The following is a 27,903-nucleotide window of genomic DNA, read 5'->3' on the forward strand; positions in this document are numbered from 1 at the left end:
TGAGTCAGCCAGTAAGATAAGATACTGAGCATAGGATTGATGGATATTTCCTTCTTTAAAAAACCCTAACTTTTATTCTTTCAGCATTGGACCTTCTTTCATTTCCCTCTTTCAACATGCTTTACTCTTCCAATTAAGCCTATGTTATGCCCAGTCCACTTATGAATAGGTTTTCCTACAACTACTTTAAAACCTGAGATCAAACCATTTCTCATATACTTCTTTCTTTTCAATATAGTCACAGAATTTAAGGTTTAAGTCCTTTTTTTTCTTGCCTTTTGGCAAGAAAAATAACACCTTTTGGGTTGGACTAGATGACCTCTAGAGGTCCCTTCCAACCTTAAGCATTCTATGATTCTATGATTCTAAGCTATGTCTCTTATCTGCAAAGTTTTCACAAGGTTATATTAATTCCTATTGGAAAGATTGCACAAGTTAGACTGAATGGAATCATCCCTAGGTACAATTGCGCACGGATTATTAGTTTTAGCATTCTCTGGAAAATTTATGATTTTTTTTTTAGAGGATTAGTTTTTGAATAAAACCTGTGAGCTGAAATGCTTTTAGAATACTTTTTATCTAGGTAACTAGTTGGAATATGTTCATCTTACTTCTCAGTTTGCAGTGGTAAGAGGGTTTTGTGGTTTACCATGCATTAACCACAGTGCTTAGTCCAGTATTATATATGAACATAATCTGACTGAAACCAATCATTTTGAATACAGATTTAGGATTGTAAACATGCAAACATATACACACACAGAGAAGTGGTCTTTTCCTGTTTGTTTCACCCGGAGGAAAAAGAGCAGGTAGTTAGCAGTGTTAAGCTGTGCACCTGTAGATTACAGCAGTCCTGGGAGTTGGAGAAAAAAAAAAAAAAAAAAAAACACACACATCTTCTCACTTCGTCCTCAGTTGATTTTTGCACACTCATGGTTGTTCTGAGGGACAGCCATGGTCCAAGTGGAAGGCTCTGAGGCAAAGTCTACTGAAAGTGAATTGTGAAACTGAAGTGTTACTGAGCTGTAAAGTTTATGCACTGAAAATTAAAGAAATGGCACCCTCTTGTGGTACTGTCATCTTTAATGAAGTCTTTGTATTTTCTCCTTGCCATTTTATAAGAAAAGCGCATCTGCATCTGTCCACTCTTAAATGCAGATGTACATTCACTTTTTTCTGGACACAGTAAAGCTAAAGAATACAGGACAGAGCAGTGATGGGGGTGCAGCTGCATTTTGCCACAGAACACAGTATCAAGCAAGAAGATTCCATTTCAGTCCCTTGTACCTGAAAGATACTAAGAGCTTTTAAGCAGGAGAATCTAGAAAACTAAGCTCTTAAACTGGATAGCGTCGCAGAGCCTGTGCAGATCTGTGTATTTATATCACGCTCACAAACTGGCTGGCACCCTCGGGAAATCCCTCTCTCATGTAGAAGTCTGTTTAGGCACCAGGGCTTCTAAGTCTCTCTCTTCTAAACAGAGTAACACATTCTTACTGCACTTTCCATATTTTATTCCTTCAGATTCAGCCTTCCCTCAAATTTTATATGACCTGTCTATTATGAAAGGAATGTTTCATACTTAAGAATGTACTTGACTTTTGCTTGAGTTTATTGCAAAACAAACCATTTCCAGTTCAAATCCTGATGAGAGCAAAACAAATCAACCATTTAAATAATATACTGTTAAGATTATAAATGACAGCTGCAGATTTTGCTACTGTTAAGTAACCTAGTTATAACAGGTAGAAGGTATATCTTCTCTGTGCTTGAAAGTTATAATACCCACTTACGTAGTTCTGTTAGAAAACCAAAGTACAAGGTTTGTTCTAAGTTGCACTATAGCCAAAAAGCATCAGTATGTTTTTGTTGTGCTTAAGCTAGTTAAATGTTGCTTGGTTAACATTCATGAGAACTTTGTATTTCTAAGGACAGCTGACAAATGACTGAACACAGCAAGATGTTAAAAATAACACCTTTTTTTTTCCCTCCGTAAAACTGACCTGAAAAAAAGCGAAAAGTATCTTTCCTTTCTCTGTAACTGAAGACTGGAAGAGGTTTCCCCTACTTTTCAATCTCAGAGAATCAAAGATACAGCCAGAGAATAGCTGAACCTCCGTTTGAACAAAAGCAACAAAAGACAAGTAGCAGCTGAAAACCTTTGCTCTCAGGGAAGCATGGGAAAGTCACCCATGCAAGACAACTTTCTATGCTTGCTTTGCCTCTAAGCTCCCTTTTTTTTTCTCTTCATTTATGAAAGGAAGTTTGCACAACTCTTCAGAATCAACTTCTCATTTGTTCTGAGGGCTGATTTATTTTTCCCAATATGGCAGGAACTAGGAACACTAGTCTCCTGGTTCCGTGTTTCGTAAATTTTTGGCACGATGTTAGTTTTTAACCACACCATGTTACAAGGCCACCATGGCTTGCAGGGATGGTCAACGTTTTCCCACCACAGGAAAAACCTGCTCAGATGCTGCAACTCTGCTAACATGCAGGAACGTGCTTGAGAGAATTGCATTTCCAAGGGTCACAAGTGGATTCTACCATCTCTTCCATTTGAGAGTCTAAGACTGTCTATAAAAAGATTATCAGCTTATTATGAGAAAGCACACTGACAGTAGTTACTGAAAAATTAAACATTGATTATACCTCGAGATGTAAATTTAGCTAAAGGTTCACTGCAGAATTTAGATCAAAATTAATCTTTGCTTAATTGACTTCAAATATAGTATTTCTTCATTGATGTGCAAATTAAATACTTACACAGGTAAGCTGAATGTTTCAAAAGGGTATTCGTGTAGGCTATATTCAGTGTTTTGGTATCTTGGTACTAAGATTTAAAATCACCATTAAAATCACCGTTTAAAAAACACTCCTTTTCCCCACCTCACCCTTGGGTCTTTTATTTGAGAGTGGATCTGTCAAAAAGATTACGTTTTCTTCTTAAAAATATAACCTGAGTGACTCACTGGAGGTCTCACTTTTTAATGCAAGGTCCATATAAAATGTCAAGTCGTGTTAGTTACTTTGAAGAGCCCAAGCCACAGTTATTTTCAGCTATGAAAATATCTACATAAATTACTTCCTACCACTTCCCTTTTGCAACCTCAAACTCAAATGCCACAAATGACACCTACCCAGAGACAAGGCACTGTGAAGTAAGATCCCCTGTAGGCTCACTATCACAGGCAAAGAAAAAAAATTACCTGTAATTTGGGTGGGATTTTAAGAGAGTTTGATCATGCGAAACTTAACCTACCAGGAGATTCTGTTTTTATTAGTTTTTGTTTGTTTAATACTATGCTGCTGTATCTATGAGACTTTGATCCAGAGGCAGAGGCCTGCCAACAACGAGATTGTGTTGAACTTTCCCAGTGTCACCACCAAACTGCCAAAGCAGGAAACAAAGTATTGGACAGCAAATACCGTGAGAATGCAACACAGTTACTCCCTGGAAAATCTGCATGCTTGGTTTTGCCTAGAGTTTCAACAATAACACTATATATAAAAGACAGTGCATGCTTAACATCCTCTTTCTTATCCCAATGTAATTGTGTTTCATTTAGCTAACAACCAAGTCAGGACTGGTAAGCTCAAACTATTCGCAAACTATTTTTCAGAGGAAACTGAATTTATATTTGTACCATCAAAAAGATTGCCCACATTAACTGTTTAACACAACAGAGGAATTACATGAGAATATTCACAAATATACAGACACCAAAGACCATAAAAGGAATCATGTACAGGCATTCACGAGTATGCACAGCAGCACGCTTTATTTCACTACCTTCACTTTATCAATGCTCTTCAATGTCGTATGCCCCTTCCTCCCTCTCCTCCGATTTAAGTATTGTTTACTGATCCTGGTCACAAATTGGTAAATATTCCCAGAATTTACATGGAGAGACCAATCGTTAAGATGATCACCTTGAATGCCTGGTAATCATCAAGTGCAAACACACTGAGACAAGATGCTTGCAGATTTTTTAATTCATTTATTACCTGTGCACAGGAGAAGTAACTACCAAAAAAACTCAAAAGATATACAGTATTTTTTTACATGGTGGTTAAGAGCAATTAGAATATCTCATGACAATGACTGAGGGTAATGCTTCCAATTACAAATCATAATACATGTTAGAATCTCAATGGAAAAGCCAAAAAGCCTTAGAAGCTGTTTCAGAGCATAAGGCAGTGCCCCTTTAATTTGCACAAAGATTAAGGTAATTTACAGTTAATCTTTGTGAATACCAAGACAGTGTTACAATGCAAGTCTCCCTACAATTAGATGTAAAGAAATAACCAGAACAGCAATTCTAGTATATTTTAAATGAATTTGCATAAGCATTTTTAATGAGATGCTTACGAAAGATGCTGAAAGATTCTGCACTGAAAACATGTCTTGCAACTTTTTAAATTTTTTTTTCCTGGCTTTTTTTTTCTTTTTTTTTTAAGGTTACTTATAATTTCATTCTATTGCAATATGTAAATTTTTAGAAATGAGTTGTCTCCATTGTATATATTGTGTTTATGCTTTATACAAATAAAAGCAAAAATGGTAGATTATTCAAGTGGTATAAATCTTACAGCATTTTGCTAGCAAAAAATACATGCCGAAGTCACAAAAAGCAGTATTGGTACCCACGAATTACAGCTTCAATTAATTTGTTCCTTTTTAATTTGTTTCTACATAAATTACTACTGAAGGCTAATGTTTAAGTAGTAAATAAATTGGACAGTTGTAGGTCAGATAAAACCTGCTCACCCAACTGTGAAAGCTGATATTGTTTCAAAAAATCACAAATAATGCAGAACAAAGAAGTGTGATGCATGCAACAACTGAGTGAAAAACGCATCGATTCCCACTGTTTGAAGAAAACTACTGCACTCCACCTTAAAATACATTGGACTGATTTGAGTTTTAACAAGACAATCCCAAGAGTCAGAATGAAATAAAGCAAGTATTTTAAAGATTTAAGAGCTGTTATCAAAAATAAATTACATTTTTTTTTCAAGTTAAAGAAGCACTGCTATGAAGGCTGAGAGCCAAGCAACCTTTCAATAGCTGCATTAATATCTCCTCCTGTTGCTATTAGAGCTTGCAAGTTTGCTTCGTGGTTCACAAAGCCCATTGCACTCAGCTGCTCCAGTTGTTGTTGAAATCTAACTTCTGGATTTTGTAACTGCTAAGAAGAAAAATGACAAGATAAAGGCACAATACACATTGGGCAAGGTAGAGGATTTAAACTTAGTTCTGGACCATTCTTTGTCTTTCACGATTTCTGACTGCATAATTTCTAAATTCCCAAAACTAGACTGTGACATTCAATTCACAGCTGAATTACTGAGAGCCAGACTAGCCTCAGATTTTAAGATTATCTACACTTACATGACATTTTTGAACTACAGAAGTATTGCTTGTTTTACCAAATAAATAAATAAATGAGGTAAATTTGTGTCCTGAGAACAATTTCTTAAAGATTTGTACATAGATAATTTTTGCAAATGAAACAGTTCAAATTACTAACATGGTAGAGCAGGATTATGACCACCTCTGACCTCCTCACTGTCAGTAACAGTAAGTGTGGCAGGCTGTTTTATTTTTGGCATAAAAGTTACCTCTTCTAGAATGATCCAAATATTCATTGACCTAAACTTACCAGAATTTCAGTTGTTAGAACTAACTTCACCTTAAATCATACCTACAGTTGTGCTTTACAAAGTAAGCCTGCTCATACATAAGCTGATGGCAAAATTCTCAATGATTTTGGTGGTATGAATTTCAATTCACAGGTATTTTTGAAACATGGCAATTACATGATAATGACACATTTTAAGCATATAGCATTGGAGTAATACTCATAAGTCATTTCATGAAAAAAAATCAACGAGACTATTTACATATCAGACTTATGCAGCTATTACTAATTTTCCTTTTATTATACTTAAAAGTTTCCTATATTGAGAAATTCCTAGCCGTATTTAAAATCTGATTATCCTTCCAAGTCAATACGGTGTAAAGATATTAAGTGAAGTTAATACAGTAGCTCTCCCCTACCATCCTCCTCTCCTTCCCAAGTGAAGCTAAACAGAATACCAAACTGTACACCAAGATTTAGCAAGACCAAAAAAGAAATATGGTTCCCACAGCTACGCTGACCACCACTGACCACCTCTGTTGGGACACCCAGAGTCTTCGGGAAAGCTGAACCGACTCAGGACACTAACTCACAGAACGGCAGTAATATCCCACAAATTAATTCCCCAAATAACCTGAGCATGGCTATCCTGAAGGGTAGGACAGAGGCTTAGTCAAAGCTACAGCATCAGATCTTGCAATGCAGACAATGCACAGATAAACATTGAGAACATTGAGTAAGCTTCAGCTGTTAGGATATGCAACAATCAACTGTTCTGAGGACATTTTTACTCAAGTTTTTCCAGTATTTATTTGCACAACACTCCTCAGCCTCCTCTGCTCTCCTTTGGCTAGAAATATTCAGCACACACTCCTTTAAAATGGTCTACATTAAAAAAGAGACCTAAAATATAGTGATCTACTTTACCTGGGCATTTGCACCAGCAAGCGCCTGCAACATTTGCTGGACAAACTGCTGGTGACTAGGTTCAGCAGCTCCTGATGCTGGGCTTGTATTCTCACTAGGAACAGAACTAGGGACAGTGGATCCTGTAGGAACTCCAGTGCTTCCCAATCCACCTAAACCAGGATTAAATCTGCATAAATGACAGAAAGAGAAAGGCATCATTTTAGTAACAGTGAAAAAACACTTCACTGAATTATCTTTTCCCATCATTTCTTTAATTACAGAGTAAAAAATCCTGTCAAGGGAATGCAAGAGTACATGAAAAAGACCTTCCACCACTTTAAGTGATTTGCAGAAAAAAACATCACAGATGCTGAAACAAGTTTAGTGAAACTAGCACACGCACAAGTAACACTCTGTACAACTGGATAAATCCTATATCTAAAAAGAAAAGGCAAAAAGCTAAAAGAACAACACAAAACAAGAGAAAAGTTAATTTGTATGCAAATTCTTACGCTGGTATAAGTCCTGGTGCTTCAGTTGCTAACGTCTGCAAGCCCTGCTGAATCTGTAGCAAAGCCTGCATTGCTCTAGGGTTTGACATAGCAGATAATGTGTCAGGATTCTGCATCTAGAAACAGGAGAGAATTCATAACTGAATCACACACAGGCATTCAAAGATAATCTCTAGATTAACTAGACATTTGACTTAAGATGATATGCTTTTAGAAATTTGAGAAATGTTAAGTTCTATTTCAATTATTCCATGAAATCCTTCACATTTCCCTTCCTTGAGAAAAATTTTACAGGAGGTGATCAATGTGCTCCCTGGGCTGGAACAAAGCCCAGGAAATGAGGAATACATAAGGAAAAGCATTTTTCATTACCTCTTCTAGGCAATGAAAACTACCTTTTCTAGTCTGAAATTATGTAAAAAAAATGAACTATTTTAGACATGAAACCATAACTAGTGTCCTTTTCTCACTTACCTTATAGATGCCATATGTTAGTGAAAAACCAATTTGTTTCAATCACAAGTGAAGCAGTCTTGGTACCAGAGCTGCTTCAAACAGCAGACAGGCTGATTAATCTCAGCAGCCTTCACTTGGCAACTATCCCAAATTCCTTCTACAGAAAATATTTTTTGGATTCATAAGGAACTACACCGATTAAACTTCCTCTGATACAATGCAGAAGTGCAGGATTGGACACACAGAACAAATATGTGTGTTTTATGAGACTTAAGCACAGCAAATTTTAAAAATTCTCAGTTTGTCTCTTGGATATCTAATCCATAGCTGGTGAAATTTATCCAAACTCTTAAAGAATGGCTTTCTGAACTAAGCTGCTGTGATTACTTCAATAAAATGATCCTTAGGTGATCAAATACTGTCTAATATTTGGAGTTGTTTTACAGAAAACTGTGGCCTAACAATTCTCTGAGCTCTTAGTAGGCTTTTATCTCTGTTAACATTATTAGTTCTAATGATGTAGAGTAGCAGCAATTTTTGGTAAGATTTTATGTAAAAGGAACAGACACAACCGTTTGTAGATAAACCCTAAGGAGACACCAAAAGACAAAACAGACTTCTGCTTCCTCTGATATACATGATATATTAATTATGACTGATTCGCCGATTTCAAAACACAGACTTAGAGCTAGCTCCTCAAATACTACTGACTCAAACAGCTGTGTCACTATGAAATGTTAAAACCATTCACCTGGTTAAAACAGTTCACACACTTTCTACTAAACACTAAACCTGCTATTGTAATTTACATGTATGTTAATAATAAACTTATTTTACTCATAGAACTGACTACCTGCCATGAGATTTTGGCAACAGACATATACTCTGGCTTGCAAGGACTGCCTAACAATGGAATTAATCGGATCATATTTGCAAATCCTGAAAATCTTGATTACTTCTATGTAGAGGACACAGTCCTATCATATACACTGTGAGAACCAAGATCAAGCATATGGGGTGCAATTTCGCTAGCATTAAGAGAAGGGTCAGGTGCCATGGCAATCTTTGCAAGCAGAGAATTTCAGAATCTACACTACCTTCTCAATTAGCTGACAATTTGCTGCTTTTGGTTCAGATTGAAAGGCCTCTTAACACAAAAATCACTGATTTTAGCACTGGGGAGAGCAATAATCCTTTGCTTTGTTTTGCAAAACAAATCATGTATCAAAGAGGTGTTCTCTGACTGGTTCTCTATAAGAACAAGTCACCCCTAAACAAAGATTCAAGAGCATATGAAAGCAGTTGCACTAATTACAGGCAAAAATATTCACTAAAAGGTTTAGCTTTTCAAAACAACAGAAAGATGAATCAAGCACCTCACAATCCAACTTAGGGTCTGAAGCTAAAGAGAACGTACAAAACAATGTAGTTTTTAGCCAAAACAAAGAAAAGCATCAATTTGTTGCAAAAGCTGTTCACTGAATTGTAGGCATTTGTTAACAAGACCTAGTATGACATCTTACTTGCTGAAGAAAAGTAGGAAGATGCTGTCTCATTTGTTCCTGAAGTTGAGGATTTCCAGCAAATAAAGGATTATTCAGCATCATCTATTGGACAAAAATATTTAAATTCAAAGATCAAACAGTAAACACTAAAGAGGATTTTAAAACAACCATTTACCACACACACTTCATGCACAACAAGATCATCATCTATGAAACCAATCTCACAGAATAATTACCTGTTCTCTTTTGGCTAGAACTTGTTATAAAACACCAGTCTAAACACTGACTAAAGTGACTGATCCCTCTTACTACCAGTCCTCCCCTACTTCAAAAATGGAAACAAAACACTTGAAGTGAATGCTCTGACAGATTCTTGACAAGGCAAGCTCATTTATGTTACAAGAAAATCCTTTTCTGGTCAGCTTTCCTCTAAACATGATCTGCAAAAAGCTAGGGAAACCTTGCAACAATGTGTTCAATATACAAATGATATTTTTCTAGATATCTGTTGAATATTTGATTCTGGATATTATAGCTGTAAGTAAAATTGGAAAGTACTTCTATGATATCATTCATAAAACAGCACTAAACTTCAACACTTTCTTTTATAGCTAACAAAGGACAGATGAGAAATGAAAACCAGAATAACACCTAGATACAGTACCAACTCCTTCCACTCCACCCCTCCTTCTCCCAACTCCACTACTCTCCCTCCTCCAAAGATACTTTGGATATTTCCTTACTAGGAGATGCATTTGTTTTGCCTAGTTCTGGCTCATATACTGCGTCACAAGTGTGACCTAGGGGTGTACGTATCATACATTTACAAGTTATTCAGAAGGATGCTAACTACAAATTGAAGAAACTTTATGTCAAAAAAGTTAAAAGTAACTAAGTAATAATCTCAATGATTCATATAGTTTAAAAGCTTTACCATTCATAACAAAACTTGACTGTTGTTATGTTGGGAGAATTAAGCTATAGTGGAAAAAACACTGCACTCTCTTCCTTTAACACACACAACTAATTGCTACACCTACTGTATTTACCTGTACTGCAAGATCAGGATTCTGGCTTAATGACTGCATCATGCTTCTCATGTATGGTGCAGACAACATATTCTGCATAAGCTGTGGATTTTCTGTTATCTGCTGTAACAAGCTCTGCATTCCTGGTGTGTTGAACATACCAGCTTAAAATAAAATAAAAAAAGGTGCCACTTTAATAAACATATCTGAGATACACCTATTTGGTTAAGAGTTTCAGTCCCCTGAGTATACCCCAGTGTGGTTCTGCTTACACAGATGCATCTGCTCTAGAAACAAGACAGAGGCTGTATCCAACAAGCAGTTTCAGTAAGTATCTACATCTTTAGCCATTTTTGTTTGGCTTCCAAACGGGGAGCATATCTAGAGATGTCCTTCTTTTTCAATTTAAGGTAACACACAGGTATTCTTAATTTACTTTTAATGTTTGTTTTTCTACAGAGGACTGATCTACAGAGGACATTTGTTCTATGAAAGTAAAAAGCACTAAAAAAAAAATTCAATTAAAAATCTTTCTAATAAAAGAATCAGTTCAGCAAATCCCTATGTTTGTGCAAATCTACAAAAATATAAGCTTACCTCCTAGTCCAGGTCCCAAATTTGGTATGGTTGAGCTTTGTCCTGTACTGCCAGAGGTGCTATTTCCAACATTACTACTGCCACTGCTCTCACCACTGTTGCTGGTACTTGTTGGGGAATTCTGAGAGCTCGACTGAGGAGCCCAGGGATTTGGTAAAGGGTCTCTATTTTCTGTACGAGATGGTTGACTTTCCCCTCCAGATGATGCATTGTTTACTAAAGAAGCAAATGGATTACCTCCAAACTAAAGAAGGAAAAACAAACATGTATTATCCATTAAAGTCAACTATTTTAAAGTGTGTTAAAAACAGCAGGTTACTTTTCCAAATCTGTGCATGAAGATAAATATTGATGGCTCTTGATCAATTATATTCACCAGTCTAAAGTCAGTCAAATATTTTGAAAGATGACTACATTGAAAAAGCCATACTAGCATCTCCAAGAAACAAAATAACATTTTACAGGCACAGAAAAGTGTTACTACTATACTTCTACTTTGATCACACACAAGATTGCGTCTTGCAAAGGGGTTTCCAACTTAAATAATAAACTTCCAAGTCTTTTTTCTTCCCACCTTAAGTAACAAGTTACTGGACAAACTCTTAAGTGTTTTTTTCCTGACCTCAGAATTCTGTAAGTTAAAGAATTAAACAAATTAGAATTTAGAATATCTAATATATATAAAATAAGCTTTTACTTTACTAATATAGCTTCTCTAACCCACAAAATAGTACCTTTTTTCCTTTAAGCTTAAGGAGCAGAGAATTTTCAGAGAAACAAGACACACAGCAACTTCAAGTTTCAAGAAATTTTGTCAAGTACCCATTTGAAAAGCTACATCATTTACCTTCTTTTCCCTTCAGGAAAACCTAATAGCTCTTACTGGCACTTGCACTCATTTCTCACCTGTTCCTGTGCTGCATTCAACATTGGCTCCTGAATATCTGTGTACATACGTCGCAAGGCGTTGTATCCACCTGGGATACTTTCAAGATTGCTCAAGGCTCGGTCTTGGTTTCGCATCATTTCTTGCATCATTGCAGGGTTTCTAGCAAGTTCTAGTGTCTAAGGAAGTGGAACGTTTAATCTGTATTAATAAGAAATCCATTCTAAAGTGAAAATGTCAGCATTTGGCACTACCACATTTATTAATGTCTAGCTCAGTTTGAAATTATGATTAGAGCCAAATCAAGATGCCAGCTTAATGGGAGCCAACTGAATTTGATATTTAGCCAGTGTTCTGCCACAACTGCTATTATACTGGCTGGGTCAGAAAGCATAACTAAGAGAGCTTAAATGTTCAATCATTTTCTTCCTTTTCTTTTCCAACACAGTATACTTCTGCCATTTCTAACACCACAACGGCATGCATCTTATAATGGGAACTTCAAAAACTAATATCTATTTTCAAAAGCCTACATTTGTTTCGTGATAGTATCTGCCATTTCAGGCAGGTCCTTTATACACCTTGTAACTTTATTAGCACTCAGATGTACCCACAGTCAGATAAAATGCTAATAAGCAGTATTCTGAATAATTACTACTTTTAGTAAAGTCAAAGTCATTATTGGTTAAATAACAGAAGACAGCACAGATAAGTATTCAACTCAACTCAGAAGATATGGTTATAAAGTCTTCAGTATCTTTCTTAAATATGCTGCACATTTTCTGAATTAGCAGACTATTTCAGATGCTAACAACTAGAAATAGCAACATAGTAGTCTTCAGTGACCTTATACAGATTTTCTAACGTGCCTAAATTCCTCTGCAATGATTCAGCACTCATCTAGGCATATCCAACTTCTTTGTTGTTCACAGTTACAGTATAATCAGATGTCATGACCTTACAGAAATCTTTCTACATACCTGTCTCATTATATCTGGATTATTTAGCATGTGACTGATTTCTGGATTTCTCTGTATTAGTTGCTGCATTTGAGGGTTGGCCATAATTAACTGCCTCATCAGGTCAGGATTTGAAAGCATACTCTGAACAAATGGATTTTCCATTATCTGAACCATCATTTCTGGGTTGGACATAAGTTGTCGTTGCATCTGACTCTGCAACTCCGAAAAGTTTGATGTATTTAAGCCCAGGCTGCTCAGACCTGCCAAACCTCCAAGGCCACCTTTAAGAGAATGAAAATAAGAATAACAACAATTTTCAGCTTCTGGTATACATTTAAGCACATTCAGGGCCTTTATAAATGAAAAACACTTGAAATATTTCCACACTTCAAAATAATGGAACCAAACGGAAATTCCTTTTTTGCAAGGCTATTAAGGAGTCATCCACTGAGGTGTATACTCATCAAAAACATGACACTTCTCCCACACCTTCCAATACATTCATAATAAATATTTATAGACTAATCAAGAGCAGACAGATAAGCAAGACAGACCTCTTCATACATATTTCCTATTCTAATTAAAAGCAAAACTCTTCTTTTTGAAGGGTCACCGAGACTGACTAATGCTCTTAATTCTCTACCATTGCTGAGTCCAAAAACACAAAGTTTCATATTTTAGAAGTCTAAAAATCAGTCTGAAGAACTGTTTAAACCTTAAAAAAAAATCACTTAAAGTTAGCTTCCGCGATTCTACACCTGGGAAACAAATGAAATTAAAACGCATGAATCACAAAATCCAGTGCAACTATGGAAAGAGACAGTATTCTTAAATCACAAGAATGTAGGCTCCTTACTCCTGAGGAGATCAACAACAGTATTCAGATTCAGACCTTAAGAAATATTGTCTCATAAGATAGCATTAATTTCGTTACTGCTACTCCAAATCTTGGCTTGAAGATACAGGTTCAACTTCTTCAATACTTTCCTCAGGCCCATTTAGATACACTTTTAAGAAGATCACAGACTGCAAGGAGTTTCAATAGTCACAGTGCCAGTACACAACATCAATTGTACCTTACCACTAGAAAAGACACAAGACACGTCTGTGAAGCTCTGTCTATATAAAATAAGGAAATATCTTTTCTCTGATAACTTGCTGATTGGAGATCTTTTACAATCAACATCACAGATTTTTATAATCACTAATTTTAAGTCTTTTTTTACATTAACATTAATCTTCAGGGACAAATCTGAATCCTAGAAGATATACCACCATACTACCTAACAAACATTCTTACCCAAGCCAAAAGGGTTGCTATTTGTTGAAGACGGTGTTGAGGTACTACTGCTTGATGTTGATGTTGTCGCAGTACTCCCAGTGGTACCTGTTTGTTGAGCTGGGTGGTCTTGTGATCTTCAAAAATTAAAAAAATAAAGCAAGTTAAAAAATTACAAGTTTAGAAAGTAACCTAAGCACACTATTTAATGCAGGGATAGCATCACACTTGACAATCTTGATTTATATTTTGATTATTTCTTTAGAAACCAAAAAAAAAAAAAACCTATTATCTCTTGATAGCTTCTGATAAATTATCTTCAGACATTTATAAGAGCAATACTTTCAAACATTAAGAAATGGATGGGTGCGACTGCAGCCACTACCACCTCTTCATCCTGTGTCTGGGATGCCTACCAAGGAATTATTTCCTAAGTACCTGCCTTGCTTCAGGGATCCTTAGCCTTACCTCGCTGTACTCCCACTCTCTCAAAGTAGGACCGATCCTATGCCCATGGCTTAAAGAAATAAATACTAAGGCAACATCTATTCCATTCCACCTTTTTAATATAATGGCTCACTGACTGCAAAATTCAGTTAAAAATCTTATTTTATTCCTGGACAAATATCAGAATTTCCATATTCTTTGGAGATTCTCCATTGATATGGAGATCAGAATCTCTGTAAGACTAAGAACAGGATAACAGTGCAATTAAACAAGCTTAAAGCCACCATAAACCAACATAGGGACTAAAGATCACTTTTGTAATTCACATACTCACCATACCTGTCTATTGCACAATAACAAGCACAGGCAATGCCATATGGTGAAACACCAAGTTTTGCACCTATCAATGTGCATATGTTTATGAATGATACACACATTTTTGTAGAACTACAGAAAAATAAAACAACACAAAAAACCTTGTACTTACTACACACTAAATCCTCACAGAAAGATTTGAGGGTTAGACATTTCCTAGTATAACAGCTATACACCAAGCAGACCTGTATTTGACTTAAATTTGTGAACAAACAGAATTTTATTTTTCAATTCATCTTAAGTGTACCTTTTGCTGAGATAAAATTCTGAATTCTGTGATTATTTCCATAAAGAAATAACTAAAAACATCAGCATATCAAAACAAGCTTGAAAGAAACCTTAGGTCCGTTCTCCTTGAAAGACTGGAATGGTCACCAGAGCTAAATTTGAAACTGGAAGAGGCAGTGAGTAGGATAAGGAAGGAAGAACAGCAGCTGTAAACCAAGGTTAACTGAAAAGTATTTTACAGGAGAGAAGACTCCACTAGAGACAAGACAGTGCTGTTTGGTCACAACCACGGAACTCAAGACATAAATTTCAAGGGGGCCTAAATTAAGTCCAATTGGACTAAGTTTTGTTACTCTTGGGCCTTTGCAATTTAGTGAGGCCTAAAAAAGGGATAGCGTGTTTCTTATTTTTCCTCATTAATTTCACTCTCTTTCCTTGATCATCTACATTTTCCCACCCCCCCACCCCCCCCCCCCCGCCCCAAAAAAGGAAAAGAGCCTCACCACAGGCAGAAGAAGCATAAGCAGAAAAGGACCAGAAACACTTCTGGACTAGAGTAGCTAACATGGTAACTAAGGAAGCTAGATTCAAATGAGTTACACTATTCTAGTTACTGAACAGATTTTTTAATTAAATCTTTTCTTTTTGGCCGTTACAAGGAAAGTTACATGAACACGACATAGCTCAACTTGATCTATTTTTCTCATCACCATTTAAAAGCAGCTTCTCAGAAAGAACAATTATTAAAATCCAAGATTTTCTGCTCAGACAGATAAACTGCTGCCCTACAGCAGCTGTCTCAAGAATTTTCTTTCCTTGTTTTAACAAAACAGGGTATAAGGATTCGGTATAGCTCTTTGGATGTGAAAATCCGCACAACAAACCCCTACAGGCACTGAGTGCTCATATCCAAGAAAACTATGGGGCAAAACCACCCTTTGACTTAAGGAACCAAAGAAAGTGAACATAATAGCAATACTTTAATTTAGAAAGTAACATTAAACTTGCCAAAAAAAAAAAAAAGTATCTATGATAGACAGGATGCTTCTCTTGTTCAAGAGAATTCTTGTTCAATCGAATGCCTTCTGAAGTCAAATCCATGTCTGCCCGATAGAAAGCTGTTATACCAGAAATTAAGAATGATTTCATTTTTTATAAAGTAATTATATTTATCACTAAGCTTACCTGTTTTGTGTTTTGATGACCAAGTGAACAGTGAGTCCATCATGAATTCCATGCTGAGTCAAGGTATCTTGATCTTTTAAAATTTTTCCAGCAAATATCAACACAAGCTGATCAGTGTGGGATTTAAAGCGCTTAGAGATTTCTTCCTTGAACTAAACAAAACAAAAAATTATACCTTTATGCAACTGATTAGATTTTTAAGGAAGGACTACTTTATTCACATTATTATGCTAAACAACTTGTGCAATATGTTCTGCTTTACAAAATCTAGAAATACTGTTAAGTTCTCCCAATCTTTTTTGCCCCAAAAGAGATAAGAAATCAAGCCATTCCTTTTCCACACAATAAAAATCGAGTGTCTCATGTCTAGATAACGACAGTTGGCAATGATCTGTTTCCACCTAAACACACTGTGGCTTCAATCAGGCATACATCCATGACACAATAAAATACACCATTACATATATCACTGACACATCCATTGCTAACATTCTAAGGATGCTATGGCACAATTCTGTTATATAGGTGCTGACATTGAAAGGAGCAGTATCCTTTTTTTTTAAAAAAAAAAAAAAAATCTGTCCATATTGTCAAAATATTCGAATTTCAACATAACTACATGTTCCAGGCCAGGGCATGGTAAACAGTCACATATTTCAGCTGTTTATAAAATCATCCCTTCATTAAAACAAATGAATATGGAAAGCAATAGTATTCCTTCCTGTCTTCTTAGCCAACAATAAACATATTATGCTTTGACTGAGTTGACCAAGATTCATTACTCTGTAGAAAAGCACTTTCCCAGAAAGCAAAAAAGTTCACAAAATGTAAAATGGGAAATATGTGAAAACAGTAAAAATAGGTTGAATAAATTACCTGATTCTTATAATCATCAATCAGTAAACAAAAGTAATTTTGAAAAGCTTGCAGAAGTTCACCATTTTTAATATTGTTGAAATAAAATGGTCAACTTAATTTTAAAAAGATCCCATTCAAAACACCCTAGTGAATTCTCATTCCATACAGGAACCCCAAATACTAATCTTGCAATAACTTATTACTAAATAATTACATTCCACAAGAAGCAAGGAAAATCCCACTGGTTTAGGTCTCACCTTCAGTGTCTAACTGAAAAGATGGATAATGTAGGAAAATGAAAAACAGATCCCAAAAGCAAGTCTGAGAGACAACAGAGGTAAGAAATCATTATGCCTGCACAGCAGCACATTTGGTCATTTATAAGCTTGCTTACACAGAATTGTTACAGTTCTTAGAGAAACAGGTTTTAATACAGCCTTTATACAGGTAATATTTAGATTTGAAAGTTCTTTAGAAAATCATGTAGTCCGTTCCTCTTCAAAGCACAACCTACCTAAATTCTTCCTTATGTTTATAAAGTCTGTTTCCAGAGGACTGCAGTGATGGAGACTGTTCACTTCTTAAAAAGAAACCTATTTCAGTGCTTCACTGTCCTACCTCTTCGTTGTCCTGCCCACCACGGCAATGCAAGCAGATTGCTCTTCTCCGAATAAAGGACTGCAGCAAGGCAGTCACTTTCTTTAAGGGTTATGTTTTCCAATGAGATCATTCCCACTACTCTCTAGATTTCCAAATGTAATCATATGTGTAATATTGAGCCCTGCACTTAAAATAAATGCTTACTGATACTTAGCAGGGAGGAAAAAAAAAAGAAAAGCGAAAAAAAAAAATCAACTCTTCACATGTATGTTCCATTCCTATTTAGAAAAAATGAAAAAAAATCCATACAGAAAAATAATTTTAACAAAGTTGTTTCATTCAGCAGCTGTGATCTCTGGCTAAGATCCTTTTCTACAAAGCAACTATCTATCCAGTGTTTTCCCCATCTGCACTTATCTGGTTAATTATCCTTAACAACGCACATTCCAGGTTATCATAAAAAAAATAGCCCAAACTCAAAATCTAGTAAAAGTTAATACATAAAAATAAAGAACTACCATATTCTGCTAGACCAAAGAGTAATGCATTTACTATCATATTTTCTACAATATGTTGGGGGAGTTAATTCCTCAACTTAGTGTTATCAGAAGACTGATGCTTTAGAATAATGGCCATTCAGATTACTTTAACTTCACTCTCAACCATTCAGATTAACTTTACTATAAACCAATTCTTGCTAAACATTATTTGAAGCAGTTATTTACCATGAGGTCGAAGAAATAAGACAGTTATACATCATATCCACACAGTATCTAAAACTAAAATGAACAGGCATCAAAGCACATATACTTCCCTTTGCTTACATGTAACCATAGTAATTAGATGAACTGCAAACAAAACTACAATAAGAAACTAATGCAACAGACAATGCACCAGGACCATAAAATAACTCCTACAGCAATGTATATGGATGATCTAAAGGACAAGAGATCTCTTTCCAGACAGGATAATAAAATTGTGAATACTCTGTCACTTCTGGCTACCTCAGGGGTATCTACATTAAAAGGCTAACAGTTGCAAAAAAGTAACGTCTTTTCACCAGGGTCACTTGCATTGAGCAGAACCTTATGACTCTAAGAATCAGAAAGTTATGAACAAAACTGACACTTTTGTTTCAAGCTTCACCCATAGCAAAAGCTCATATAAAACCAAGGTTACTATCTGAGACGCTTTGCAAGTCAGTCTCCTGATTACTGCTAACAATCAAAGATACCATCAGCAACAGTTTAGCACATCTACAATCATTTTTTTTCCTAAGGCATGGGCAAGTAATCTCTGCATCTGTCCTGGGTCCTGAAAACCATTTTCATTACAAGTGCATGTGTTGTTATTTATTTTTGTAATTGTCAGCGCCTAATACGTTGCTTCTGAAAAAGCTATCAAAATATAATTAAATATTTAGCATCACTTTATCTTCCAATATTGGAAAAATATTATCTGTGACTGAAGTTAGACACAAACCACTACTAGCTGCACTGTAAAACAAAGCTGTTAAAAAGATCTGTTCTATGCACCCTCTGCAGGAAAACATCCTTCTCCACTATTCTGTTAACTGTACCAAACCTGCAAGACCATGCCCCCATAGCAAATGAAATCAACCAAAAAAAAACAAAAACAAAAACAAAAAACAAACAAACAAAAAAAAACTGCAAACACCGCTTAGATTCAGACAGTGAGTGGAAGCATCAGAGCAATACTCAGCAATTGTATTATTACTTCCAAGGGGCATATCTCTGTTTTTTTTTAGGACTCCTCACCATTCTTATTGGCAACGAATAATTTACGGGATGAGGTGCTTCAGCAGCACAGGAATTAAAACAGTGCAACTTCTGCAAGCTGTTCGATGTGAACAGTGAAGAGAATTAGCTTCATTTTCTTTTCCCTAAACGGAATAGCAAATGTCAAAAAAGTATTTAACATCCCAACTGTCTCAAATTAAATGTATACAGTAACAAAGAGAGGAAGAGAAAGGAGAAAAGATGGTAATTAAAAAGGAGAAAATATGGTAATTAATACCATAATTTTATGCTGTTATTAAAAAAAAAAAACTCTGAAAGTGGCTACATGCTCAATCAGTAGAGCTGACCTAGTTAGCTACCAGTAAATTGGAGGTAATGCTTAGCTAAGTTTGTCACCTGGGGAAACCAGAAGAGGAAGAAGTTCAAAGTCTCAGTAACTGACAGGAAGTTATGTCTAATTCTCCTCCTGCACTGATTCTTCTCTTTTATTAGCATGTACTGTTATAAAAAATGGTTTCCGTTTAATATCACAATGCATAGCATTATTACAAAATTAATATTTTAAAATGAATTAAGGTGTTTGCTTTTATCCAATCATAAAGAGGAGCTTAAAGATGTATAAGGCAAAACTTGTTTTTTGTTTATTTAACACATAGCATATTCAGAGAAATTTGTTCTTCATACATCTCAAACAACTGAACTCAATCAAAGTAGGATAAAAAGTCATGGTTAATTATTCAGATGTAGTAACTAGTAGCATCAGTGGAAAGACCACAGAAACACAAAATTATTCATCTACATAGACAGAAGTCCGATTTCCTTAAAGGGGATGGGGAAGCATTCTTAACTACACTGAATTAATTCAAGGCTACAAACTTCTAAGATCATAATAACTTGTAGATCTAACATGAATTGAGCAGAGCTGAAGCTACTCTTGTTAAGTCATCTTGCTTATACTAACAGTTTACCCAAAGTTAACTTGTTTCTTCTTAATTATATATATATACTTTTTTTTTTTTTTAAGGACAGAAATAGTGTATTTTTTTAATTCACATTGAGAACACTTCCAGCAATACTCTAGCACTTCTTGTTTTCACTCAGTTTCCCAGATCAAACATTCTCAGCTTCACAGGACCTTAAAACAAAACTCAACTCAATATTCTGCTGACAAAATTCCACTCTATCGTTCCGCACTAACAGAAACACAAGTCAAAGTCAGGACTTCCATTACACCTGCTCGATTCAGTTGCTTCTGAAGGTTTTTGCCAGATGTAGGTGAATATCACTCTGCTGATCCACAGTTCTGAATAAATGCAAAGGGAATCCAACTTACATTCTCATAACTGAGCTAGTTCTAGTAAACATTGGTTTTGTCACTGAACAAAGCAAATGTCTGAATACATACGAAGTAGAACAGCTGACTAAAAGGGGCCTTTTTGTGCAGACACTTTGCACAGCAGATCCATACTTTAAACATTAACTTGTTAACATCTGACAAGTTGGCCTAGCAAAAAAGAAATGGAAAGAGGAAAACAAAAAATGAAAAATACTTTCCTAATTGCTTAATCTTTGTTTCAGAATCAGTCAGAAAGGGGCCTCCTGAAATTAAGCATTAAATCCAATCTAAAACAGGGTCCTACAACTGAAAAATACTAAGACCAAAAAAAAAAAAAAAAGGAAACAAAGTTACTCTTTCCCAAAAGAAATTCTGCTTTTAATAGGATGGTGGACAATACAAAGGCAAGGGTTGTACCTGGACCACAGAGTTGCAATTTACTTTTCCCACAATCCCACAAATCATAGTTTCATTGCAAAGATTGATTTTCAAACGACACTACCTTCTTCAGATCTGTTGTTTCCACAGATGGAAACACCATGATATGTCACACCCATGATAACTTAAAACTTTCAACCTTCATTCCTATTAAAACGTGTAGTTAAGTGTATTAAGTATATTAACTGGATTACAGCCTCTTTTATACCCACGACCCTGCAGTTTCAACACAGGCTAAATGCAGACATCTGTAAGTGCTAGACTTCGTTAATATAACAGAATTAATGGTTGTGAATTTTCTTAACCCAAGAAGTAAAAAAGACACAAAAGGAGGGAAACAGTTAAATCTTACAACACACTTAGGACAGTACAACTGCTGACAAGTACAGTCTTCTTTCCTCCCAAGCCATACCTGTACTCCTACAATTGTGAATTAAAGTGAATCAATGAAAAATGACACCTTGCAGAACTGGTCACTATAAAGGACAAAAGACAAGAATTTGTGGTTTCAGGCGGGAGCTTAATTTTGGCACAGTCCATGGCCTGCTGGAACTGCTGAGGAACTGCTATTATAAAGTAGCAGCAGTTTCTGTTGAAGCCATTCTGACTTTCGTGACTCGATAGAGGGTTAACTGTCTTCCTCTGCTTTGAAGTTAAATCCCTTGTCAGCTATACATGCTAGTTACTAGTCATTTCCTCTAATCTCTGCAATCAAATCAAACCTATAAAAAAGTCATTTCAAGAAACAAATTCAGCTTCTTGAGTTTACAAGGCCAGTATAAAACATTGAGACAATGTAATCTAACCCTTCCAGGCAAACTCTTCTGCACCTCCACTGAGGAGAAATGAAAAAGGTAAGTGCTGGCTAATCCTAAGGTACTCCTCAATTTATCGTCTGTCTGACCAGCAAGTCTGCTCTGGAGCAAGTGATTAAGGTTGGAAATGGGCATAAAAAGATTACGTGTAAATAGCGATTCCTGCAGTACTGCTGTATGTTGAGAACGAAGTCTCAAACTTTTTTTTTTCCCCCATCACAATTCCCCCAACACACTTATGTTGATAAGACCTTTAATTTTTCTACTTAATGGAAAGAGATTGGGCAACATCTACTCTCCCTGAAAAAAAAATGGCATTTTACTCACTGCCAACAGAATTCCTACTAAGTTGAACTTCTAAGTAAATATCATTAAACTGTTTAGCTTTAGCCAATTTAAAATGTAAAGCAACACAGAATATAAAGCACGAGTGAACTAAACACATTAGTTAAAAATAATTTAAAAAAGGAGTCTGTACAACTGCATTTTTCCTCATAAACACCATGTAATCCCTAATTCTTAAGATTTTGCCCCAGCAACATTTCCAGGCAGGACCCTCCCTTTAAAAAATCAAGGCTTGCAGCCACTGGGTTGAGAAGTTGTCTGCACTTTAAAATAAACCTCTGCAATAGCTGTTCATCCATTAGAGTGTTTATCCCTGTATACAGAACAATCTTAAAAGTTTTGTGATTTGTACAGGACTGAAGATGACTGTTTCAACTAGAATGAAACAAATACACAGTAAATCAAAAGTAAGAATGAAAAGTGTATTTGTGCCTTATCTGATATGGATAAACAGTTGAAAAGATCTAAAAATTTTTGAAAGTGTCAAAATGAAATTGTTACTCTGCATAATAGTATTTACATAGCAGAGGCTTGAGAGTATTATTTCAAAACATATTAATACCCCATTATATCTGCTACCATTTATCAGAAAATACTTATTAAGCATCTAGGTTACATAGGTGCATCTTTAAAATAACCATAAACTAACTCAATCGCCAGGAATGTCAAGGTACTGTCTTTTGAAGGTTTCTGTTCCATCAAACAGCAATTTACCAATCTTAGGAATAATTTTGGATCAAATTTGAGACTCTCAGGAAAAAAAATGAGTTATGTGCTGAGTAATAATCAAACAGGTTTCTTTATCTCAACGAAACATGAGTCATCAGAAGCTACTACAAGGCTGACTCCATCAGCAGTCACACTGATGCATCATCAATGACGTGTTTCACTCAGCCATAAGACAATGGAAAATCCAAGGCTCTAGCTCCAGTGCTAAAAAATCCATGCGCTGAAGTTCCTCCATTGCCAACAGAGCAACACAGACCATAATAACATAAAAGAACAACAGACTGGACTACTATACACTTTCAACCTCTTTGTCATGTCATTCAGTATTCCATGGGAAAACATGGAGCCAGAACTGGGTTACATTACAAGAACTAAAACTAATCTGAACTTATGATATAAAGCACTATAAGAAATATTAAAAGTATATACAAGTCAGGAAAGAGCTCTACTACTAAATCACCCTCTTAATGCTTCTCTTAAAGTTTAGCCTTATGTGATCTTTATGTTGGGAACACAGCTAACTCGCGATTGTGAAAACCAGGCACAAATCGGAAACATGGGATTTAAAGTTTCAACCACAATCTTCAATTCATAATCAAGTCTTAACTGGAGAATAAAACTGTGCACAGAGCTCCACTTGTCAGAAAGCAGAAGCTTAATATAATGTATTTAATTACACATAGCATTCACCCAGTGCTTTGTTTTCAACTGAAGACACAACAGAAAGGACACACTTCCAACACATAATTAATTTACAACACACTATAAACTGATAAATATATTATTCTTGAAAACTATATTTTCTGCTGAAAAAAATACATAAAAAGGTTGAAGCTAAATAAAAAGAGGGAAAACAAAAAAAATTGAAATCATTTTCTACGGCTATATGAACTAAACTTGTTTTTACCAGCTTCTCCAAATATACAGTATTCTGAAAATTTCAGTAAATCTTAGAATTGACAATAATTTTCTGCAGGAACTGTGGGCTTCTAAAACTGACAGTGTTCTTAGCCTATTAGTTGAAAAAGTAAGGCAAGCCATATTATTCTGTTTCATAGCTACAGTGTTCTCAAAATGCCTAACTTGGTATCTTGCAGTCTATGCACATTGGTAGTGGTAACTTTGAATCAATTACAATAAAACCTTCAACACTGCAAATTCCAACAGTGCTAGCATTCTAAGCAGCACACCATGAATTCTCAGCAAACTTCCACTTTTCTACAGATTAAACTGATTAAATGAAGAAATTGTTGTTCTCATAACTCATTCCAGCACCTCATCACTCAAACAATTCAAGTCATTCACTAAGAAAAGATACTGAAGCATGGAAAGTCCATAACATGGCCACTCAGTTGTTTTGTGTCTAAAAGTTTACCAAAACATGTTGTTAAATGAAATGTAGTAAGAAATTGCACAGACTATACTGCCATGAGGTCACAAAATAAACCAAATATGCAAGAAAAAAAAAAAAAAAAAAACAGAAGAGAAGAAGTTTCCTTGCACTGAGGTGTCCTGTGTACTGGAGTTCCCAGTCAGCACACTCATAGGCTCTCACCTACCTAACATGAATAGAAGAGTTTGCACAAAGCAGTCTACGGGCCTGCAGGCTCAGTATCACATGCATTCAAAAAAGCAACTATTTGGTTGCTAATACTGAGCCAAGCCGTGCTCAGTATAATCATACGAAGGGCTGACACTCAAAATCAAGTGATGTCCCAGAGAGGTTTGGTACATAAAGATTATTTTCCATTCTAAATTACGTACTGCCTGTTCTAGATGTGCAACAACATTACAACAACAACAAACCTTATGTTACCTAATCTCCCAACACAGAAAAAAAAATCTTCCTCAGCTTTTAACAGTTGCCTGGAAGTCTCAAGAGTTATGTTCTATCAGTATTCTGAAATGACTATAAACAAGTAAATAAGTCAAGTCACAGGCTCACAAACCTAGCTATTGGAATCAGAACTGAAAGACTTTCATTTTGCTGTATGAGTTTAGTTAGGCCAATTTTCTTCCCTTACCTGCAAACACAGCAGATACTGCTGGGCAGCCTGACCCTGCAGGACAACCCACTTGTTGATCCCAAACACACTTGAACAGATGTTCGATTTGTTTCTCAATTTAGATTAGTTTATTTCCAGGGCTGGCACTAGAAACATCACACCTATTGTTGATGTTTATTATCAACAACAGCTAAGCCTTAACAGTTTAAGGAAAACAGCCAATACTGTAACACTACAGGGACTGCCACTCTCATATTTTTTTGGTGCTAGCTGTGATGCTGTCCAGGACTCCAAGCAAACAATGGTCCCAGAGGGGCAGCAGCAGGCTTACTTCACAGAGAGCAAGATTCAATTGTAAATCCCATCTGATAAGAGCATCTGAAAGGGATATCAAGACAATGTTCAACGCCTAAGATATATACACGCAATGAAGATCTTCTAAGCAGTGCTTCTTATTAATCACTTAAATGACCACCAGCCTTCTTTGGTGTAAGTATGTTCTCATTAAGTATTTCAGTTTTATAGTTTATAGTCTGCTTTCCCAGCTGGGATTTTTACCGGGTTAAGGTTTGAAACAGTCTTCTTAAAGTAATATACTTTACAAAATTTACACCTGATGTGAAGTCCTGAATTACCTAAACTACTTGCAATCAAAAAGTTTTTCGGGACAAATACAACCTTAGTTAGATACAACGTATTTTTTTTCTAGAAAACAACAACAAAAAAGGAACACTAAGAACTTTAGTGCAGCTACAATGATGCTATTCACAAATCTATATGAAACAGTGAACTGAAAAAGTGTTCACTTCACATGGAGATTGCTGGGAAAGTGCTGGACAGTATCACAAGCAAACACAGGAATTCCACTGTTGGGAGAAAAGCCTAGAAATTAAGCTTGTAGACGAAGTAGCAGATAGCATGCAATCCTGCAGCTGCAGGCCAGTGAGGAAGGCAAGAACAATCTCACTTTTGGCAGCTAGAGAAGAGATCTCAAAGAAGCTTATGCCTGAGACACTGACATAAAAAAATAAATCTTGAACTGTCCCAAGGGTAACAACTTCAAAGGTTTTGTCTCTTCTCAGCAAGAAAGTGGAGCAAAAGTCTGATAATCTGTCCAGGGTGCTGGTCTGTATTTTTACACTTTTTATATTCTCCTCTGAAAACAACAGAGGGCCTTCTGGCTCATTAATAACTAACAATTCCAAGCTCTAGGACTCTAGGAGCCAGTTGCACTTTCATCTGCACTTTTACAGATAACCTTTTTTTTTTTTTTTTTTTGGTGAGAACTTGTAGTTACTAACTATGCAAAAAAAAAAAAAAACCCAACCCAGTTGCATATCCTGAATTTCAGAAATTTTATGGAAAGCTAAGTCTCTCCCAGTCTTCTTAACAGAATGCCATCATCTGGAATATTTCAGCATACTGATGCCTACATCTTTCACAAGTAGGAGCCTCTGGCTTCACAGGCCCTGGCTCATGCCCGGGCATTTCTGTGGTCACTAACTACCTGATCTAAACAAACGTGGCCCCGGTCAATACTCCTGTGGACCGTCTGTAAGTGAGCCGCGCTGCAGGACGTCGATGGGGACGAGGCAGTGAGTGCCACAGCCTCTACTGAGTCAAAGGCACCGCGGGACGGGGACTTTCACACGCACACGGGTCAGCGGCCCCACGGGTCGGGCTCCTGACGCCACCCCCGTAGCAAGGAGCAGCAGGGGCCGCGCTTTCCTGCCGCAGGTTTTACACATGCCACTTAGAAACACCGCTCTGCGAAACTGGGACCTGCTCGCTCTGCCAGGACCAGTGTGAGCGCGCCGCGGGGCCGGCCCCGCCGCAGCTCCTGCGCCGCCGCCGCGCTGACTCAGCCCCAGGACAGCAGCGCTGTGCAGGGGGGTCCCCGGCCCGGGACGAGGCCGCTGGCTGCTCCGTGCCCGGGCGGCGGCGGCCCTTGCGCGGCGGCAGCAGCAGCGGCTCGGCTGCGCCGCAGCTGCTGTGTCACGGCGCGGGGCCCCGCGCCGGGCGCCCGGGCGGGAGCGACGCGGCAGGGCTCCCTCACCTGCCGAATGCTGCTGCCCTCCGACACGGCGAACTCCTCCTTCTCCTTCGGCGTCTTCACCGTGACTTTAATGATCCGCGGCTCCGCGGCGGCGGCGGCAGGGCCAGGGGCAGGCGAGGGCGGCGGACTGTGGCCCCCGGCGGGGCTCCCGGCGCTCTCCGACATGACGGGCGCGGCGCTCCCGGCGGCGGCTCCGGCCTCGCGCCCCTCAGCACCGGCTCCCGCGCCGCTAAAAGGAAACGGCCCGGCCCGGCCCGGCCGCGGCGCGCGCTGATGACGCAGCACAGCGGGGAAGGTACTAGAAAGGGGAGATGGCCCCGCGGGCGGGGCTCCCCTGCCCTGCCCTGCCCCGCCCCGCCCCGCCCCGCCCCGCGCGCATGCGCCGGCCGGCCGCGACGGGAGCGGGGCGGGCGGTGCCGGGCGCGCGCAGGCGCAGTGAGCGCAGGGAGGCGTTGGGCGGGCTGGAACGGGTGGTGGGGGCGGCGCATGCGCAGTGAGCGCGACAGAACCGGTGGGAGGGACGTAACGGGCGGGGGGCGGGGCCATGGAGACGTGCCTTGGGAGCGGGGCACGTGGCAGCGTCTCGTTTGTTACCGTTTATTATTTTAAACGGGGAATCGCACAGCTAGAAAGAACCTACACTGAATAGATCCGTTGCTCTTAGAACCCAATTCAATTTGGTACCAAGTAAGTTAACCCCTAATCACTAACCTAGGTTTTACACGCCAGGGAGATATGGGGCCACTGTCCTATCTTTTAGCATCAAATGCTTGGATAGCTTTGATTGCTAGAGGCAAATACCTTTTCTTCCTTATCCTGCAAGGAATATCCTATAATGAATTAGACCAAATTACTTTTTGCCACACTGGCCTGCCTCAGCAAGTGACTTGCTGGCTTGGCCCACTGCAAGGATAATGTCTTGGTAGCCCTGAGACATTTTAAACGA

General features: G+C 37.5%; 1 protein-coding gene across 1 annotated transcript; it reads right to left on the reverse strand.

The window, feature by feature from the left end:
* Positions 1-4,035: 4,035 nt before the first annotated feature.
* Positions 4,036-27,122, reverse strand: UBQLN1 (ubiquilin 1). The gene is made up of 11 exons (XM_088524510.1): positions 26,958-27,122; positions 16,015-16,166; positions 13,801-13,916; positions 12,519-12,781; positions 11,559-11,717; positions 10,653-10,896; positions 10,077-10,219; positions 9,046-9,129; positions 7,067-7,182; positions 6,573-6,741; positions 4,036-5,192 (listed from the first exon to the last, which is right to left on the reverse strand). Exons 1-11 carry the CDS (start codon positions 27,120-27,122, stop codon positions 5,037-5,039), a joined length of 1,767 nt encoding a protein of 588 aa, XP_088380636.1. The 3' UTR covers positions 4,036-5,036.
* Between the last annotated feature and the right edge of the window lie 781 nt (positions 27,123-27,903).

This window comes from Tinamus guttatus, unplaced genomic scaffold, assembly GCF_059628265.1.
Source record: "Tinamus guttatus ecotype Peru unplaced genomic scaffold, ASM5962826v1 Tinamus_guttatus_pri_ptg000021l, whole genome shotgun sequence".
NCBI lineage: Eukaryota > Metazoa > Chordata > Aves > Tinamiformes > Tinamidae > Tinamus > Tinamus guttatus.

Bases quoted from the DNA above. Each gene is read 5' to 3' on its own strand.
- UBQLN1 (XM_088524510.1), bottom strand. From the start codon at position 27,122: ATGTCGGAGAGCGCCGGGAGCCCCGCCGGGGGCCACAGTCCGCCGCCC. The intron at 16,167-26,957 runs GTGAGGGAGCCC...TGTTTTGTTTAG, and splicing joins AGGGCAGCAGCATTCGGCAG to TTCAAGGAAGAAATCTCTAA. The intron at 7,183-9,045 runs GTAAGATGTCAT...TCCTGTTTCTAG, and splicing joins TTCCTACTTTTCTTCAGCAA to ATGCAGAATCCTGACACATT.